Here is a 20,853-nt window from a genome sequence, read left to right as displayed (position 1 = left end):
CTATAAATCTAACAGAAACTAAGTCAATGATTTGGTGAGGGCTATAAACAAATAAACAAATAATAGGAGATGTCCTATTATTATAAAAAAGAATAATTACATAAAACATACTGTAACTCTTGCTGATATCAAACCTGGTGGTGTTTTATGTAGGGTTAATGGGAAGGTATGAATTGTGATAATTAGAAGAAAGAAAAGTCTAAAAACTACCAGTGCTACTTCTTGATTTTTTAAATAACTTATTTTGTGCCCAGTGCCCATTCAGATGGGAAATTTTATTTCATTAAAAAATGATAACTTGAAATTACAATGGTGTTTAAAGTTACAGATAATAGAACCATCACTGTAGTTGACTTAGGTGCATTATGGGAAATTCTGTCAGATACCAAGCTACCTTGTGTATGTCTGTATGCAAATAGCATGCTTTACAAACACACATAAAATCAGCTGGAGCTATCTAAATTTTCAAAACTATTCTTGTTCTTGCTCCCACTGATGAAATCTTTTTTTCTTACATATATTTATTATGCAGCAACATTAAAGATATCCATTCAGTTCTTGAAGTGACAGTTTATGATGAAGATCGGGATCGAAGTGCTGACTTTCTGGGCAAAGTTGCTATACCATTGCTGTCTGTAAGTTTTATTCACCTGACACACTGTTCTGTGTTGCTTTTGCTCACGGAAAAAAAAAAGAAAAGAAAAGAAAAGAAAACTCTCAGCTCTGTGTCTGTCATTTCTCAACCAAGGTCTGTAATAAGAACACTAAAAATTTTAACATACTCAATTCACGGCCATGTTGAATCCCATGATAGTTAATTTTTCCTGACAGACTTGATCCTGGTAATGAACAGGTACTTGTCAGAATTGCCACAGTTGTTTTGGGTTCTCTGTCAGTTTCAGCAGCTGGGGGTCAAAGGTCACTGAGGGAGTGTATTCAGTGGAGACCGCGAGACAGACGGCTGTCATGTCCTTTTCCCGCAGATTCAAAATGGTGAACAGAAAGCCTACGTCTTGAAAAACAAGCAGCTGACAGGGCCAACAAAGGGGGTCATCTATCTTGAAATAGATGTGATTTTTAATGCTGTAAGTCTTAACTTTGGCTTTTTTGTACTGCTAAAGAGTTCAGTTTCATGAAAGCTTTTGTTCCTGATTTGTAGAGAATTTCTGTCATTCCTCATTTTCTCTAAACCTTGATGTATCCTGGAGAATACGCTTCTGCCACTGCCTGGCACACCCACACTTTCTGTTATAGTTGGCGAATGCTGCTGCGGTTGTGTTCTGGCCGCTGTCTGCCGGCATAAGAAAGGGAAGCGCATGCATGTGCAACTGTATACATTTATATTTTATGAGCACAGCAGCCAGGACTTTGAAACTTTAGAAATTATTGCAAATTGAACTGCCTGAAAAACTTGTAAGCATTTGTAATATATTAATCCATAACAGACACATGTGTTGATGTATAGGTGAAAGCCAGCTTACGAACATTAATACCCAAAGAACAGAAGTACATTGAAGAGGAAAACAGACTCTCTAAACAGGTAAAAAGCAAGAAAAGATTAATCCCTCTGGGAAGACCTGATTATATCTGTAAAACATCTAAGTAAATTCAAATAAACTTTAAAGGTATGGAGGGGGGAAGACTGGAATTTTTGATCATCTACTTATAGAAAATGGCGCTTTTTTTCATTCTTTCTGATTCTTCCTTCCTTCCTTTCTTTAAAAGATCAAACAAGGACAATACCAAACTAATAAATTGGATGGGGGTGGTCATAAAGGAAAGGGGATACTGTAGGTGATGCATTTAATGGATATGTATTCATGCGTTAGCAAAAGAATGATCATTTTGAACATAAAATGCAATTTGATTGCCATGGAATGTGTAAATGAGAACACCAAAAGCTGAGGTTCAAATATATGTCCAGACCACCCACAGGTATGATGCAGGTGTGTGTAAAGCGAGCCCAGCATAAGCTCTTCCCTCTAATCCAGTTGCGAGGAGGCTCCATCTTCTAAGGGAAACCTTCCTACTAATTAGATTTTAACTATGATCTTTCAGAAGTAAACTTTCATTGTTTTTAGCTAAGAAAGTCAGATTCAGGAAATCTGATTTTTCTATCATGAAGGGAATTTAAATTGAGCTTGATATCTATTGCTTATAATTTTAAATTAGACTTAATACTAAGTTTTTAAAAAGTGCTAAACCACCCCTTTTAAAAACGTTTACATCTGATTCAAGGAGCTAAACTAAAATGTATTTGTTACAGCTAAAAAGTTTGCTGAACATATTTGTGCTTTGAAATATTTAATAATTTTTGTAATATTAGAAGTGTAAATATATTTTTACTTTTAATCTAATAAATTCAGCAAAACAATGGAGTATTTGGTTGTTTAAAGAAAGTATGTGAGTTACAAATGCAGTGTCTAAGTAGAAATGTAAATAACATTTTACCGCAATTATACATAAAAGTAATAAAAGTAGTTCTTAATGTAAGGTGATAGGGGCAAAGAAGGAAAACTAATAGATAGACTCTACTTTGCCAGCAAGGAATTTCAATTTTAGCAACTTGTTAAAACTGGCATGCACATACATGTATCTATATTTACACATTTTTTTGTATATGACCTCAGTAAACTTTACATAGCTACTTCTTTAAAATATTAGATCAGCGTTGAAGTATATTGGGAAGTAGCAAAATGTTAACTTGCAGACATATAATTCTTCTAATTATTAATATAGCTGTGGTAATTTTTTGAACCATCAAATTATACATGGGCTATTCTTTTTTACAATTGTAGTCATGCCTTAATTTTAAATTTTAATTTCTAATTATATCAATTTTCATATGCTTGTTTTAATTAGAAATTTTATAAAGCACTTAGTTACCATACATTTTTCTCTACTTGCAAAATTATGAAAAAATAATGAGAAAACATAGGTTAAATTTTTTGTGGGAGAGTTGCAGATATAGATAGATAGAAAGATAGATAGATAGATAGATAGATAGATAGATAGATAGATAGATAATATGATAGTAAGAATGGGAGGAGTTCTACTAAAATGGTGAAAACATTTTGTTGTCTATAAGAAAGCAATTCTGGATAGGTTTTTCTATAAGACCCTAAATAAAAACATTCCAACTTCACTTTGAAATATCTTGAAATTAAACCATTTGATGAATCTCAAAACCACAATAAGATTTAAGAGTTTAAAATTAATAAAGGTGCATAGTATGTAAGTAGTAAAAAGAAATTTTAGCCTGTTAGAATTTTTTTTTTCTTGTGAGCAAAGGTAGTCCAACCTACATGTTAACATTATTTTAAAAACTCTGTTTAGTTAAGAAGGCAGTGCTTTTCACTTTCTCAGAAATAAATTCTTTAACTTGCGAGCCAAATTGTTTGGTATGTTCTTGTAACTTTATTAACTTTCTGAATCCTTTTTAAGTCACAATAAGCTTGAAGAATTTTGCAGTATATCTGATGGTTTTTAGTCTTGCAAATTATAATAATATTTTCATTTTCCTTACAGCTGCTACTAAGAAACTTTATCAGAATGAAGCGTTGTGTCATGGTGCTGGTAAATGCTGCATACTACGTTAATAGTTGCTTTGATTGGGATTCACCCCCAAGGAGTCTCGCTGCTTTTGTGGTATGATCATACTGTATTACTTACATTGTTATTCATTAAATTCAGTAATCAGAGCTGCATGTTTCTGTGGCTATAGTAACAGTTATGTTGATGTGGCCATTTTAAAACTCCTATTTTAAGACTTGACTGGACAGATTTGCCGTGGGCAGGAACCTGATGGATTGTACAAGGTCTGAGTCTAAGAATACATTTTCCCCCCTCAGATTTCCGGAACGCAAGACATCTCAGCCAATGTATCATTTTCTCTGTGACAGTTAAAAAGTAAAATTTTACATATTGCATAATTCCAAACCCCAATAGGACAGCCAAGGAACGTCCTCCATGTGAAAAATAATAATAGTAATAATCTCGACCATTCTCAATTTGATTTTATTTGTTCTATAGTTATTTTTTTTCAAGATATGAAAATCATTGGTAGTAGAATGCTACCAGTGCTACTTGGTAATGCTTTAACATGCGATTCAATTGGAAGTGGATGTGACCTATTTAAGAGATGTTTTATTATTTCTGAGATTTCTAGCTTTTAAAAAGTCACAAGTGAGAATTCGATAGATCCAAAGAGTCCTTTAATATGTTCATCTTGTGGCCTTTTACTTTGATTATTTAAAAACTGCTGATGAGACCAACTGGCAGAGCTAGAATATCCAAAAGAATACTTTGCTCTGAGCTTTAGCGGGGATTTTCTTCTCTCACATTATTTTGGTTTATTCAGGATTTCAGTTTGAAGTTTAAGTAGAGTGGTTCTTTTGAAATCCTTTATTTTATTTTCATGTTTGTTCGAATATGAGTACCTTATGCTTCCTTATAGTTGCCAGTTTAGCAGAATACGACTTTATTATGGGGGCTTGCAAGAAGAGCCATAATTATAGTAACAAATCAACATTTTAGTATTACCATTCAAATGAGTGTATGCACATCTCTTTAGTACTTTGAGCTCTGTCTTCCTCTCAGGCCTTGTATGGGACTTTCATTAATGTCTGAGCACATGGAACAAAGAGTGTGTATGTCCTTTTGTGTTGTAAGTTACCAGAAAGTTGGGCAGCCTGCTTCCCATAGACGTGTTGTTGTCTCCCTAAAGAAAGAGATTGTCATTGTCGTTAAGTTTTAGGAAAAAAAAAATCTCTCTCTCTCTGTCTCTCTCAATATTCTTTTTGCAGCTCTTTCTCATAATAAATACATTGTGGTACTATTAAGCAAACTTTATTCTGATTTTTCCCTAGCCAGGAGGTACTTTGACATTGATGAGAAAAAATGATATTGAGTTTCTATGTCTGTTTTGGACTATTACTTCCGGGTTCTATGGGGTCATATAACAGATGCAAAAAAAAAAATTCTCCTGTAAAGATCGTGCTGCCATTTTTGATTCACTCCTTCCAAAATCATTCCTCACAGCTGTTTGTAAAATTTGAAAACACAGAAATGTAGATAATTGTATTATTTGTTCAGCAACATTCATTTTGAACACTTTAGCAGTACAGTGTATTGTGTAAGTCTTCATAAACTTCTGACTTCTGGAGGTCTCTTGAGTAAAATGAAATTCAAGATGGCAGCCATTTTTTTTGCAATTTCCTTTTGATTCTAAAAAAAAACACCTCAAGCACTGGAATTCTGACCAATTTATGTACATTTACATGATATTACTTGAGTGATTTGACTGTAAGGGGGTCAAATTTCACTGGAGAAGAAATGTAATAGTATTTGTCTTAGCTGGTAGTCAGTGTCTGATGGATTCAGTCCTATGAAACACAAGCAGAATGCAAGAGGTTTGCAAAAAAAAAAAAAAAAAAAAAAGAGGGAATCAGGCATAGTAAAGGTGGGAAAGGGCCTGCTGACACAGATGGTGAAGAAAGAGAATGCAAACTATGATGTGAACACACAGTAAGAGTACTTTGGAGAAGAACCCATAATATTACCTGTATTTCACTGGAAAAAAAGAAGCTCTGAATCACATTCTATTGAATGTGATTAAAACAACTAATAACAAAACCAAATGTCATTTATTAGACCTGCACTGGGAGTTCTATGAGAATGGGAACCCTTGGCCCGGCACGGTGGCTCAAGGCTATAATCCCACCACTTTGGGAGGCCGAGATGGGTGGATCACGAGGTCAGGAGATGGAGAATGGGAACCCTGCCTTTTTAGCCTAGTACTCCAGCATCACCTGCACAGTATCTAGCACTTAGTAAGCTCCCAGTATAAATAGCTGACAAAATCAGTTGACCAATCTATGAACCAATCAGTTAAGCTGAAATATTTTCTTATATGGAAAGCTCATTCTTCAGTGATGCCAGATAAATAAGGGTTTGCTCTAATGAAGCTAGTTATTAAATCATGATAAACATAGCTTAGTACTATTGTAGCACATTTTCCTGGAGTTTCCATTTATATTCTAAACTACTTCATAATTCCTTATCAATCATTTATTCTAACCTCTGATTAAGTTCTAATATAAAAATATCCTTCCACAATAATGACAAAAACAACCACTAATATTTGTTAAGTACTTATTATGTGTCAAGGAACTGTTCTACATGCTTTAGTGAATTTAATATTCCCAACAACCTTATGACATAGATAGTGTTAGTTTTCCAATATAAAGAAGGAAGAAACTGAGGCACAGAAAGGTTAAGTAGCTTGCCGAAGGCCACACAGCAGATATTATTTCCTTTCTAAAAGAGTTTTTAAAATACATATACCTTGTAATTTTAATATCACAGCAGTTCTGAACAAAAACTACTTGGGATATTCATTCATCTTATAGATATTAAGTTATATATTTAAAATTAGGCCAGTTTGTTGAAAAGAACAGCTTTCCATTAGGAGAAGGGGATGAACAGCACCCCATTGTTACAAACACGTTGTTTCCATCATGCCCTGTTGATAGATCATGGGTCTATTATCATAATACCAGTTCTACTTGGCCCACTTTTTTTATAAATGCCACCGCCTCACAGAGCACAGGCATTTCTATCATTATGTGGCTTGGTTTTAGGCCCAAGTTAGTAAACTTTATAATGTTTAAGTGCCTTTTTTCTATTCTATTTTAACTTTTTTCTAATTTATTGTCCAAAAATACATGTAGAATAATGAAATAAAAGTAAAAAACAATCTTTTTTTTTTTCTTTTAATCACTATGTCAATTAAAGTAGAGAGAATAAGAAATGTAGGCTTAGGACAGTTCCAGCTTCTTTAACACTCCCTCTATGCCATAGGGAAGAGTCAAAGCCAGCTGATGGTATTAGAGACAGGCATTGGTCTGGAAGGTGGTGGATAAAATATAGGCAGACACGTTTCTGGGCGTGAGCTTATTTTGTGTGCAATGCGTTTGGTTTTTAAATTTTACTGTGAATATTGTCTGCCTAAGAATGAACACAGACATGTGTGGTGCAGAAGGCACTGCTCGTCTTTGGGAATCATCTATTGTAGACATGGAAATGTCTCATAAATTGGGCCTAATTTTCATCAGGCTCTTGACCAGACATTTGTGTTCTTGTGGATGTCAGTGGGTGCAATATGGGGGAAGAAAGAGTGCACATTTTCTCTTTCTTTTCAGTACTGTCATTTCTCACTGTAATGAGCACAAAAATAATTGGACAACTGAGCTATCAGTAAAAGGACACACTTCAGTGTGCGTCAAAGAATTATTTTACAGGACAAACTTTAATCTTTAAATGTGATTGTAGATAATTTGTGGTACCATCTGTCCATTTGGAATTGTTTTAGCCTTTTCTGTCGTTATACAGTAAGTGCTGCTGTGTTTAACATTAACATTTGATATTTTACACATTTAATTTCTGTTCTGCTGTGTGGTCCTTGGGGAACGGAGCGCTAGTGCTACATGAGAGAGACAAAGTATTGATCAGTTAACATTTCAGCTACATTTATGTATGTCGCAAAATTAATGAAAATGCCAGACAAAAATGTCAGAGTGCACAAAAAGGTAGAATTTAAATTTGGTACTTTAATGAAAAGTCTTAAGATGTGCATTATCAAAAATGTCCTCTTGCCTTTAAAGTACAATTCCTAACAGAATAACTAAAGGGAGACACATATTTTACTTAGAGGAACAATGAACATGAATTATGAAGGGATGTCAACTCTTCAAAGTACCTTGTGTTCCAAAAACGGCATGTTTGAATGTTAAACTGTTAGTCATAAAATACATTTCTTTCTGTTCATATCTGGAGGGCTACTGACTTCAGCCCTCTGTCCTGAGCAGCCTACGAGGCAGGTTTCCTACTGAGATTCTCTCCCTAGGTTTTCCTTGGTATTCATGTGTTCCTTTTGTGTCAAAACCAAGAATTCCCTCTACAGCAATTTATTGAAACCACTCTGGTTCATTATTTGTTTTTTTTTTTTTTTTTCTGGGTCCTTTTCAAATGCCTAGTTTTCCTTTGCTTCCAGATAATTTGTGCTCCACCTTTATTCAATCCCCATTTTAGTAAAGGATCATATTTGGGACAACAGCTACTCCCAGAAAGCTGGGCCATTATGCGGAAGAGAGAAAAAACAAAGATGATGTGTGCAAAGAATGACATGAGGCAGCTCTGTATAGCCAAATGATTTCTTTTAAAAAACGGAGGAAGCACAGCAAAGGAGGAGGAACTGGATTTGCAGAGGCAATGGGAATATACTACAATGACCAAAGACAACAGGCTCCTACAGACACCTTATCACGTACTTCCTTCCCATGCAGAAAGTCTGCTGCTATTAAACAACATACGGATGTTTAAAAAGTTATTACAAACCCTAAGGACATCTAAAGTGGCTCTCATGATCAAGGATCAAAATGGGAGAATTGCTTAAGAAGAAGTATGAACGTGAAAACAAAGGCATGTCTTCATCACCTGTAGTTTAAGTCTTAATATTCACATTAAGGCACAATGAAATGTGGGATAATTACATTGAACATACTGAAGGTCACTTTAAGTTTACAACAGAAATGTCTATTCTGAAAATTTAAGATATAATAGTACTACTACACCAACAAAATTATGCTTCAAGTCTATGACAATTTTCAAATGATTTTTATAGAAGAGTTTTTGTTGTTATTGCTACAATTTTTTTTAGCACTAGCAGAGAAGTTGGAAATGTTCTAGATGTAACTTTTGTGACTTTCCCCACAACAGCAAAAGAGAAGTACTCCTGAAAACCAAAGAAACAAGTACAAAGGCAAAATGATCTACAATTGATGGTCTTACTGTCATACTCATGAATTTCCCTAAAATTTTGTAATTATCAACTCCTAAGCCTTTTTGCCCATCTTACTTTATGTATGTTTCCCCTGACATACACACTTACTAAACAATACTTCCAATTTAATCTATACAAATTTAGAAGCTATGTTAAACATTTTCTCACAAATGTGCAAGGGAAGAAGAAAACCTATATAAAATTTCACTGATTTAAGAGATTACATATTTTTAAGGTTGCCCGAAATTCCTTTTGCAGAGTCAAGAAGTATTGACACTTAGAAGTTTCTCGTGCCACAATTTTCTTTACAGTGAATAGATTGTGCACCCAATTCATCTGGACATGCTAGTACATCAAATTGCTACTCAAAATGTACATTTTCCCCAAATTTATCTCAACTCCAGAGATGAAATTTTTTACAAACATTGTCCAGAATTACATGAAAAATTGTAAATTAGGTTTTCCTAAGTGTTGCCTTTCACAGTGCATTACATATAAATTCCTGAAATGATATAAAAGGCCCCCAAACAGTATAAGGTATGAATGAGCTAGGTTTCAGATTTGGTCACTATTGGCTAAAATCAACCCTGAGTCTTAGGAAATATAGCACACCAGATAATAATAGAACAAAGCGTTTTCTCTAATCCTTCCTGAGGAGTGAGGCTCTAGTTCAGTTTGTGGGCCTGTTTAATTGTGAAGTTCTTTTTGTTTTGTTTTTGTATCTGCTAAATCTACAATGCAACAATTGGCTCAAATCAGTGCTTCGTTCTCTTTAAATGATGCCAACGTCCTTTTATGTTTATTTTAATAGATGTCAGCAAAAGGGCTTTCTGCTCTTTGGAGGGAGATAATCACATAAGCCACAGGGTCTTCTACTCTCTGAAAGGCATATTTCTCCTAGATTTTATTTCATATTTACAAGAAGAAGAATTTAATCCCTGTAGCAGGTCATACTCATGTTTTCTGTGATCCCTGCTCTTCTGCCTTTGTCTTCTAACATGGAAAGCAGTAGAATGCTGTAATTTTGAAAACTTTTCTTCTGTGAGTGATTTGAGGAAAAGAAAACGATTTTATTTTTTCTCAGGTATAGTGCTATTGTTCTATGTTATAGTCAAAAAATTAACAAATATCACCAGCATAATTATGATACCATATTGAATCTCAGAATTAGCTTTCACATGTGCCTCAATGGTGCTATCAATAAAAGTTGGAGTGGTGGAGGACACCAAAGCCTCGGTGTGTTTTTTCTGGCTGTATGGCTGCTGCCCCACTTCACTTCAGACTTCCTCCTTGCATTACTTCTCTGGTCGTTTCAGCCCCCAGACCTTTATAAGACCCTTTTAAAATTGTTACATGGTCAATATTTTACAACTGAGTTGACTAACAACCAAAAAATTATGAAATAATGAATCAGAGATGTCTCACTACCTGTCCCCAGATTCCTAAACCAATGTTCTTGTCTTCTGAAGGATTTTCTACTTTGCAATTTGGATTTTAATTGTAAGAGACAGGCATGCTGAGCAAATTGGCAAGCCGTATTCCATTGCAACGTATTATGAAATAAAGTACTTTGCAAGGGAAAAAGTTTAAATAAATGATCTAATTATAGAATTTATGTTAGTAAAATGTAAAGTAGGAATAATAACTCTTCTGTAGGGTTGTAAATTATAACAGAGATCCAGTCATTAATATGCTTTAGTCATTAAGTTCACTCTCTATGTGTTTTCATTCCCCTTTCTATCAGGTAAAAATTAAGAAATAGAGGCAGAATGCTTTCTGTTGTCCAATTTTCCTATGTTGACTAGATGTGCAGATATTCATTACAATTATGAATGTGTTCGTTAATTTACCAAGCAAGAAGCTGACCTGAAATGTTAAGGAAGTTGTTCCCATTTTACTTTGCCTTTTCTCTTGCCATCATTTATCACATTTTAAATTGTAGTAAGAACTGGGAATAGACACAGCAGGCTTGGCCACAGGTGGGTCTGTGAGTGAAGACTCTGTGGTGTGTCTTGTACTTTGCTGTGATGACAGAGGTCCAACACTCAGCAAGTGGTAACACTGAGAGATCAATAACAGAGTAGTCATCAGTTATTGGTTCAAATAGCTGAAATAATGAAGAGAAAATCAGAGAAAAACTAAGAGGCAAGGAAAGACAGAAAGCATATCAAAGTGCAAATAGATATTTGGATTTGAGAAATCAAAGTCGGCTCTCATTTTAAGGACAGGACTAAAATATTTTAGAGACAAAGTGTGGCCTTTATTTGATCTTAAACCAGTGTTTCTCAATTTTTCTTTTCCTATTCACTGCCCTAAGGAGAAAAATTTCACTTGAGAGAAATTAAATACTAAAGGATAAGATTTTGTCAGGGGATATTCAGCTTTAGAGGGCCACAAATCATTATAACATGTCAGATTTCTGTTGCTTCCTCCTACCTCCACCTCAAGAACCAGTTTTTACCCCCTTGGGTGTCACATTGACCCCACTGTGAACGCATGCTCCAAATGAGAGTTAATACAAGTTCAACTACGTTTACGTTTATACTCCTGGTGGTAAAGTTTAGTTTGGATTTTCTGTAGTTTGCATATCATATAAATTATTCCCATAAAGAACTAGTCTGGAGACAGAGCATTTGTGATCTCCATATAAAATTATTAACTATATTAGAGTCCAATTAAAGGATAGGTGTTTGTTTGGCTTTATAGAGATCAAAAAATTTGATCTTCCCTCTTACGCAAACCCATGTGAGGGTTTTCTTCTCTGTCCCAATTCCAAGCATGCACTGTTGGAGAAGTCCAGAAGTCCACATGAATTTGGACTAAGTAAGATGACTTCTCTCATTATGAGGGTTTGATGGGTTTTGTCCATACATTGCACTGTATTTATAACTAATAGTTAATCTTTATATTTTTAATGGATATTATGTCAGACATATAAACATATATTTCCTTAGGTTTAGTTACCTATTAGATCTTCACTGGAAGTGTTGGGGAAGGGGGAAAGGATTTATAATAGGAGAGTGATTTAAAACAGTGAGGATAATTGTTCTGCTGGCTGTTTTGCATGGCAAGTTACCCAGTTCACCATAGGTCAAAAAAATTTTACTACTGTAATTTACCAGTAATATGTAAATATATGATGTTTTATATCCCATGTTCCTATATATAAGTAATCTTCATGGATTTTCCATAGTTAAGGCATTCTGTACAGTTCCTGCCAAGCACACTTCAGGCAATTCTTAAATGTTTGAAACAAGAATTTTTTATCCAGTGTCGTCATAAAATGTCAGCAACTTAAACAATACTTCCCTTAGTCAATTAATCTTTTGGATTGAACTTAAAATAATAGATCACCAAGGTTAAAAGGAATGCATTAATTACCACAAATTAATATACTGGTTGTATAAGAGAGGTGTTATATTTTGAAGTGGTATTAGTAGAGTAATGGCTAGCACTCAGAAAAGTAATTCATAAATGTAGAAGTTCAGATAGCTGCATTTTCTTTTTCTAGTTAGGCAGCAACATTGAAAACTTAAAGAGGGTCAGTATATATCTGGTTTTGTTTCAATTCTTTTTGTTTTGCTTTCATTATGTTTAATTAACACAAAATAATTGTATATATTTATGGGGTATAGTGTGGTATTTCCATACATGTATGCAATGTGTAATGATCAAATCAGAGTAATTAGCATAAGCAGTACCTCGAACATTTATCATTTCTTTGTGTTGGGAGCATTCAAAATCTTCTAGCTATTTGAAAATATACAATAAATTGTTGTTAATTATAGTCGCCATACGTGGGTGTTGAACACTAGAACATATTCTTCCTACTAGCTATACTTTCGTATGTGTTAACCTCTGGCTCTACCCTTTCCCTCACTGCCCTTCCCAGCTAAATTTTTTTAAATAGAGTTTTGTTCTTCTATGGCAAGAGCCTATTGCACACCTCAGCCAGGAGGCTGGTATTCTAAGAGAGCCCTTTAACCTAGGTTCTACTGGCTTGACTGAGTGTACACTTTTTCCTTCATTTTTTAATTCTCAGAGTATCAGACTTCTATCACAGTTCTATTTCTGTCTTAAATCTTGGCTGATATGTAGTTAAAATGGAATATTTACCATATAGACTCCAAACCTCCAAACAAAATGTAGAGGTCTGTTTTGTAAGACAGTTGCTTAGACCTCGGAACACATTTCTCCACGGTGGAAATGTCATAGATCATGACATAGAATCGCTTAACAAAGCCTACTGATCCCTTCATAGAGTTCTAGCTGTAGAATGGAAACATCACATGGAGAAAGTAGATTCAGTGGAATCCTGGCTTGGTGTTTGGAATGCCAGAACCCATCTAACCCAAACCCAGCTTCAGGATGGTGCACCTTCCTAATGCAAGGATACGGAGCCTAAAAGTTGGAGATTGTGTGGGCTTTTAATGGTGCAGATGAAGTCATAGAATGGTACAACTGGAAGGGAGGTTAAAGATTGTCTTACAGGACAGGAGACTGAAGTGTTAAGAGGTAAAATGACTTACTAACATAGTAACTCTCATTTTCCCCCAATAACTAGTAATGGAAGCTTCAAAGACAGCAACGATGAGAAGAAAGGTGAAGTTTGTAAGTTAAATTGTCCTTAGTTAAGGGAAGCCAGGTGTCTGCCATTGTCCTGTAGCATTCTAAGTGTAAAATTGGACTCCTGGTCCTTGGTATTTCCTGTTAAGGAATGTGTTGATCTGGGAGGGCTAGAATTGCCGACTTGATATAATACGTCTGTATGCAACATGCTTAGGGTTATTCCTGCAGTGTAAGTAATAAGTGTGTACCTTATGTTTTGATGAACTTTTCTGTTAGCAGAAATCACATCACACTATAGCTCCACAAAGCACTGCAGAGATGTGTGTATAGTAATCACAAACTCTTAAAGAGTTCACTGTGTGTTTAAGTAAGGCATATTTTAGACAAGAAATATCATATGGCCTCCAAGTAGTATAAATGACGCTTTTCCCAAAAGTAAATGTCGATTCATTAAGAATATATTTCCCAGGTTTCAAATATATATTTTCACTGAGTTGCTTAAACAGCTTAAACTACCTATATTGATCTATATTGATTAAATGGTAGCTAAGATGAACCTGTCCGTGGCCTAAATTTTCATTAGACTAAATAAATGCCAGGAAAAAGTGTGTGTATTTGAATTACTTAGAAAAACTGGTGACCCAGCTTCATTGTATTGCTGTCTTTCTAAATTTCCTTTAAAATTATATGGATCCAAATTATTCCAGCATAAAATTCAACGACATAATGGAATAGCATATTCCTTTACAAAGTAGTGGCAGTACTGAAATAATAATTTGGGCATATTTTGAGATATTATTTGAATTCGGAAGGTGTTGCCCACTTTAAGTTATGTGAGGTATAGTTTGCTATACATTTGGTGCACAAATGTATTGCTATTGGAGATACTGGAGTGAAGAGAAATCATCTGTATGAAATGCTTTGACATCCTTAAGTAGAAGGACCTGTGGATAATTTAGACTTGAATAATATTTGGGCACAGCAACATAGGTTTTTGTTTCTGAGAACTATGTAGTCCTTCAACGTTTGTATCAGTATGAAAAAGTATTTAACTTAAAATTATTATTAGATAATATTCTAGACTGGATTTAAGAATAGGAAGTAATTCACAAGAAAAAATGTTCCATCAGCGTTTGTCACAAATGCCTGGCTCTCCAAAAATGTACTGAAGACATATTTAATAAGACTTGGGTTCTATTTCTAATTGGCTGGAATGTTTAACCTAAGTTTAAGCAACTAGAAAATACAACAGATTATAAACTGAAAAATGTCATTTGTCAGTATTTTTAATCCATTACCAGAGCCAGTGACAGGAAATAAACTCAGGCTGTTCTGCTCAAGATGCATTTCACTTGCCATTAAGAGATCTTCCCTCGTTTTCATGCACACTCAATAAAGCTGTGTTGAGTGGCTGACTCAGATGACTTCAGCCACAAAACTTGAAGTTAAAGCTATAATATTGTAAGAGAAACCCCCAACAGTGGTATCAGATGAAACTGAGAATAAATGTGGTGTATCAGGCATCATAAAAGGGTGAATGGGGGATACATTTATGTCCTCTTCTATCTGCTGCGAGATCCATACATAAGATTCACACTCATTATTCTCGTCATCTTAATGAGATCAGTGTGGGAATATTTCTCTCCTTTCTCTCTTGACTGTCAGAAATGGGTTACTCCATTATTTTTCCTTCCTCTCTCTGCTTTTAAGGGACTAGTTACATTTTCTTGAAAGGCTAGAAATGTTAACTGGTTGCAGCAGGCAGCCCCAGAGTGTCGCGTATAAAGGCTTCAGGCTTTTGGTAGAGGCCACAACATCAGTCTCTTTCTTGCGCTCACTTTCTTTTTCTCTCACACGTGCTTTTATTTCCTTTTAGACTTTTGTTATTTGCCGTATTTCCCAAGGTGTTTCCCTAGAAAATAAAAGATAATTTATCCATCTTTCCTGTATAAAGTACCTGAGTATTACCTCTGATTGCTATCCCCCTTCTCATTGGGTTTGCTGCTGTAATTATTTTTTTACACAGTCTTCCTAAACCAAGTCTGAATGCAATTAGTTCAAGTGTCCATGCCATGCACAAGCCCAGCCTTGAACTCAAAGAGGTAAAATTAGCAAGGGACAAACTTCTGATGCATTTTATCCTCAAATAAATTTCCAGATATGTCAAGAAACAGTCAATGTTTACAATTAAAGCTGCTAGGAGATATTTTTTTGTGTGTTTGTAGATGGCGAATTTCCTTAATCCTTAAGGGCAATAACCAGAAATTATGGAAATATTATTTAAGTGATCTAGGTCTATTGATGATTATATTGTAACCACATTGTTTTTGGAAAAGCTTTCCTTTATAGAAGAGGAATGTTAGAGGATTCCCTTTGACATGATTGAAAAATTTTAGAGTAGGCATTTTTAATATTTGCTGCCCTCTTAATTATTACTTGTTTAATGTCCCACTGTTAGCACAGGGATTATGAGTTAATAAAAATGTCATAGTATTAGTGTATAAAACACTATATAATTTTCTCCAGGTAACGATTAACAGCATAAGGCTATATTAACAATATTCTTAGTGTACAGTTCCTAAATGTATTTGATTCTCGTCTTTTAAAAAGTAATTTTATACTGAAATTCAGTAATAAAATATTTGAGAGATTTAGTTAAGCTAGCTCGTGGAACCTTCTTAGGTATATGAATTTTTTCCAGTGGTTTATATTATATTGTTATATAAAATATCATTCTATTTTAAAATTAATCTGAGAGTTTTAAATGTTGTCTTAACATTCATCAGAGAAACCTTATTGGGATTCACAAAGAGCTTGTTTATCTCATCACAATGTTTGTTAAAACAGTTCAAAAATAAAATTAATAAGCCATTAAGTCATGATTACGTAATGGTTTTGTTCACATAGATAACAGGTTCCCTTTTCCCTCTTTCTTCTTAAATAATGTCTTTCTGGCTTTGTTCTGTGGCTGCAGCAGGCTGTTAGTATGTATCTTTATACCATCAGAATGAATGAGATATATCTGTATAAATTATTGATTCACTTGAGCCTACCTCAGTAATTCAGAGCTGAAAACTCTGGCAGCTTATCTAATAGAATGATATAACTAGCAGACTGAAGTTACCTACCACAGCAACAATTGCCAGTTGGGGGGTCAAATGCCCTTTGACCTTTATACCTGAACACCTGCAAATTGAGCTGTATCCCATTCAGAATTTTAAGAACAGGTTCATTGTCACAGGAAGTAGAGTTTGTTTCTTGGAGAAAATTATGCCAGTTCTAGTTCTGAATGAAAGACAAGGCCTTTATTACTCAAGGGATATTAGGGCTGACTGCTTTTTTGAGAAAACAAATTTGCTGTAACTTTATCTGTAATTTAGTCCTGAATGGGTGCAAATAGACTGCACATTGTATGGAGCAAAAAGAAGAAAACAGGGGTTTGTTAAAGCCATGCAAGGGCTATGTAACCATTATATTTCCGGGGGAAATCTTATCAGAGTTACGGGTTATAAGGGGGAATATTTTGGTTACATCCTTAGTATCAAACACCTGTTTAGAATTTTAGTTTAGAATGACATTGGAAAAGAACATTTTTTTTTTGTCTGAAATTGTGGATGATGAAACACCCATCTCCTGAAAGTTACTAGGTAGGCTTTGACATGGAGACTGCCCCATCCAGAAACCACGGAAATGATTCAAGTCTCTACACGAGATTGAATGCTAGGCTTAGACCTAGTCGGACTATGCTGATTTGTTTCACTTTTATAGAAAATCAGATTCATAGCTTTGTATACTCTTTCCAATTGAAAAATAAATCCTATGAAATATTATTTGCATAAGAATTTGATTTAAGCTTTGCCAATGCTGAAAGTAAGATGAATGTTTTGAGTAAGGCGCAAGAAAAAGCATACTTCCCCTGATGAGCCTCCAGATCACACAGTATGGGGACTAATGGATCATATATTTTTATTTATTTATTGGAGAAACTCATCCCTCAAGTTGGTCACCCACTCCTTAGTCTGGAATCTCAGTAATTGTCATAGAAACACTCATTTTTACAATGTTATAGTTGATCACTGACATGGAACCAGACTAGGTAATCAAACATCTTAGCCATATGCTTGTTCTAAGTTCCAACCTAGTCAATTAGCACATTTTCTATTAAAAACTTGGTTGTAATAGGTCTTCATTAGCCAGCAGTTGCCATTCCCCAACCTCATTTTCACTTCTTTTCAGACTCTAAGTAGGAATATTTCCAAGAACATTCATGATCCCCACCTCAAGCAAAATTCATGACCCCTACCTCAAACAAGCTGTTAGAGGCTGATCCAGGTTTTTAACATTTAATTTTTCTTACTGTGTTTTGGCATATGTAACTAAGCCCTGGGGCTCTCCTTTCTTTTGTTTATTTCATAATGTCTAGTGTTTCTTTACTGAGTAAGGAGGGAGAAATCATCTATGGTAAAGCCCTATAGATGAAGTGTCTCTAGAATATGACTACTTTTCTACCCTTAAACCCATCCCATCTTCACCTTCCTCCAGTCCGCCTCCCAGACACCTGTCTGGGCATGTCATTATTCTGATATTACCTCCACTATCTGCATGACAGTCCCTGCCACCATCTGCCTGTGTCTACCACATTTCACGTCACTGAAACTCACCTGTCCCTTAAGACTTGTTCCCTGCAACTTTCAGGATGTCAGCTAATCTGATGATCATATCTGTTATCCAGAGGGGGGAATAGGGCCACCCCTAAATAGCATGTGCACGTTTTATCACCGGCCTTGTGGACAGAGTATTTCTCATTTCCTTAGGCATCCAAGTTCTTATGTACAAGCAGGTGTAAAAGGTTGTAGCTGAGAATATCAGAGAGCAAGCAGAGCAGTAGAGTAGCCCTCAGGTAACACCAGGTAGGAAATTTCTGTTCTAGCCACTCACAGGGATGTCCTTCTTGATGAAAATTGTACCTCTTCTTTCATTATAAGATGATAAATATGAAACAACCTGGATGAGAATTTGTCATAAGGGTTTTCTGAGCTGGGTAACCTCATTGCGCTTTTCTCTATGCAATACAAAGTAAGCAAAAGCAGCTACCTGCCTAAGAAGTGTAACAAGCCACACTTGGCTTAAAAACACACAGTTGAACCTTTTCTGCATAATGAAACATCATAGCTGCAAATTGTCAGCCATCAGAATAGCATGTGAAAAGAAAGGATAAAATCAAAGCCATACTAACATTCCTGCTATTATCCATTCTCTGGAACACAGGAGAGTCCTTTCTAATGCATCCATCCTCACTGACCAAGTCTTTGTGATTTAGATTTGTAGGCTGAATTCAATGTAAGAATATAAATTGTTTCAAGGATGACAGATTACAACTGGTTTCTGTCCCCCGCCCCACCTACCCACAACCCTCGTGTTCACCTTTATAACAATTTTTTTTTCAAAAAGTAATGTGGTTTAAAAATCATTTTAAGTTGCCCAACATAAATGATAAAATCAAATATTGGATTCACAAACAATAGCTTTTATTGGTTTGTGACAAGTGATCCATCTTTTTACATTAGTGCAGCTTTCTGAACCAGATTATTTTTCATAATTGATAATTTGTGAGTCATATATTTGTTATCTGTTCTTTTATGGCTTTGAAAATAGTGAACAATGCCAAAGATCACGAAGCTTTTATAAAGAAAATTATTTTAGTGAAGTTTATAGGCTGGCATTTTCTGAAAGTATGTTCCCAATAAGTTTAGCAGAGACTGTAACAAAGATAAAAGTAACATCCCTTGCTAGAAAGAGACCTAACAGGTCTAGAATTCATACTGATAGTAGGAATTTAGTTTTTGGAATTGTTCATATTTAGCATGAGAACAACAAAAATAGATACATTTTTAAAATGTTAAATACAGTCTGCAAGCTAAGAAAAATAGTTTTGTTAATTTTCCCAATACCTTGCTATGAGCATTAAAATTACACCAACAGAATAATGACACTATTTCTTTCAATCAATAATTTTCATTGATTTTGATAGATAGCCTTAGGATAAGTATCCTCCAACTCTAACACAATTTTTGTCTTATTCAGTTTTATATTTTGTTCCTAAAACATCTAAAATGCAGTAGGAAAATTCTTACCCCTTATTATGGTTTATGATTATGTTATGGGTAGAATTGGGGGCCCTCCACATGGATTTATTTGCCCCAGGTAAATAATAATGTCTTTAAAATCTCTGTTGCCTAAGAGGGCAATATAAAAACCTTTTTACCCTTAATTAATAATTCTCTCATACACTCTAAACATTTTCACTAATTCTGTTCACAGTTGTACTGACTGAACAAAATATGAATCCATTGGAAAAGTAACAATATAATTTACTCAGAACTATATGGGAAGAAAAGTATTTTTAGATGAATTAAATATTAATTTGACAGAAAACTTGTATGAATCTGCTTTTACAAATTATGTTGTTCTTTCTTCAATGTTCATTGAAATTTCGGCTGAACAATTTAATTATAGAGAACTATTTCTATGAAAAAGATCACCTACTTAATTAAAATAAAATTGAGATCATTAATCATTACATAATTATATTATGATTATGTACAATTAAATACCATATATAAAACATTTACTCTTCATGAGACTGCAATAGTAGGGAAAGAAAACACCTGTAGGTTAATACCTCCACCACTTCTACTTATAAACATATGGATTCTATTACACACATTTATTACATCACCTAATTGCTTAAAATTCATACTTTTGTTGAGGGAAATGCTGAACAATGTCCAGTTGTCTATAAATCAGAATAAACTTGCATATGTATTTCTCATAAGTGCCTTTTCTTTGATGATTTTGTTATATGTGACCTCTTTCATTGAATTTCATCTACGTTTCTTCTAAATATTTCAAAAATATAATTAAAATGTTTATTATTCAAAACCAAAATCAAGTAGAAGAATAGTGTTCTTTCCTTATGCAACGTGAACATGTGCTAAATTGTGTTTAAAATTAAGGATGTGTGGAACATCTTTATCAGATAGGCAAACAGAATGTTTAAACTGTATAAGTAGCAATATTAAAGATGGGTAAAGTTCCTCTATGCATATCTTTAAAAATGTTGCCAGTGCTATTTAGCATCTCTAACACTGTGAAGAAGAATTTGCTCTACCTTTTCAGATGTTGTGTTGGCCTCATTTGTGGCATGTGCAGTGATAGTGGGATATGTTTATTTGTGCATATGGAGTGACAGATTGTTGATGTGTTTTAACCATAATATATTATTCCGTTTTGAAACCTACTCTCTTTAGAGTTGGAATTTCTTTATAATTGAAGGGAAAATGCATTTCTAATAACTTGCCTTATAGTTTTAAAGATTTTCATTTTTAAAGTGACTCAGCATATTTCACAAAATGTGGACTGTTTTATAGATTAGTGAGAAT

The 20,853-nt window shown here is 34.5% G+C and overlaps 1 protein-coding gene across 5 annotated transcripts in view; it reads left to right on the top strand.

Moving 5' to 3' along the window:
* The window catches only part of MCTP1 (multiple C2 domains, transmembrane 1), a 599,307-nt gene that overhangs the window by 432,562 nt on the left and 145,892 nt on the right, over positions 1–20,853 (top strand). For all 5 annotated transcript variants that reach the window (XM_011944270.1, XM_011944271.1, XM_011944268.1 and 2 more), the window contains 4 exons: positions 533–635; positions 984–1,085; positions 1,466–1,540; positions 3,529–3,648. In XM_011944270.1, coding sequence (XP_011799660.1) covers positions 533–635; positions 984–1,085; positions 1,466–1,540; positions 3,529–3,648 — 400 coding nt within the window. The remainder of the gene's footprint in view (positions 1–532; positions 636–983; positions 1,086–1,465; positions 1,541–3,528; positions 3,649–20,853) is intronic.

Source organism: Colobus angolensis, unplaced genomic scaffold (genome assembly GCF_000951035.1).
Source record: "Colobus angolensis palliatus isolate OR3802 unplaced genomic scaffold, Cang.pa_1.0 Scaffold23, whole genome shotgun sequence".
Taxonomy (NCBI): Eukaryota; Metazoa; Chordata; class Mammalia; order Primates; family Cercopithecidae; genus Colobus; species Colobus angolensis.
This window is presented reverse-complemented; position numbering and strand designations above follow the sequence as displayed.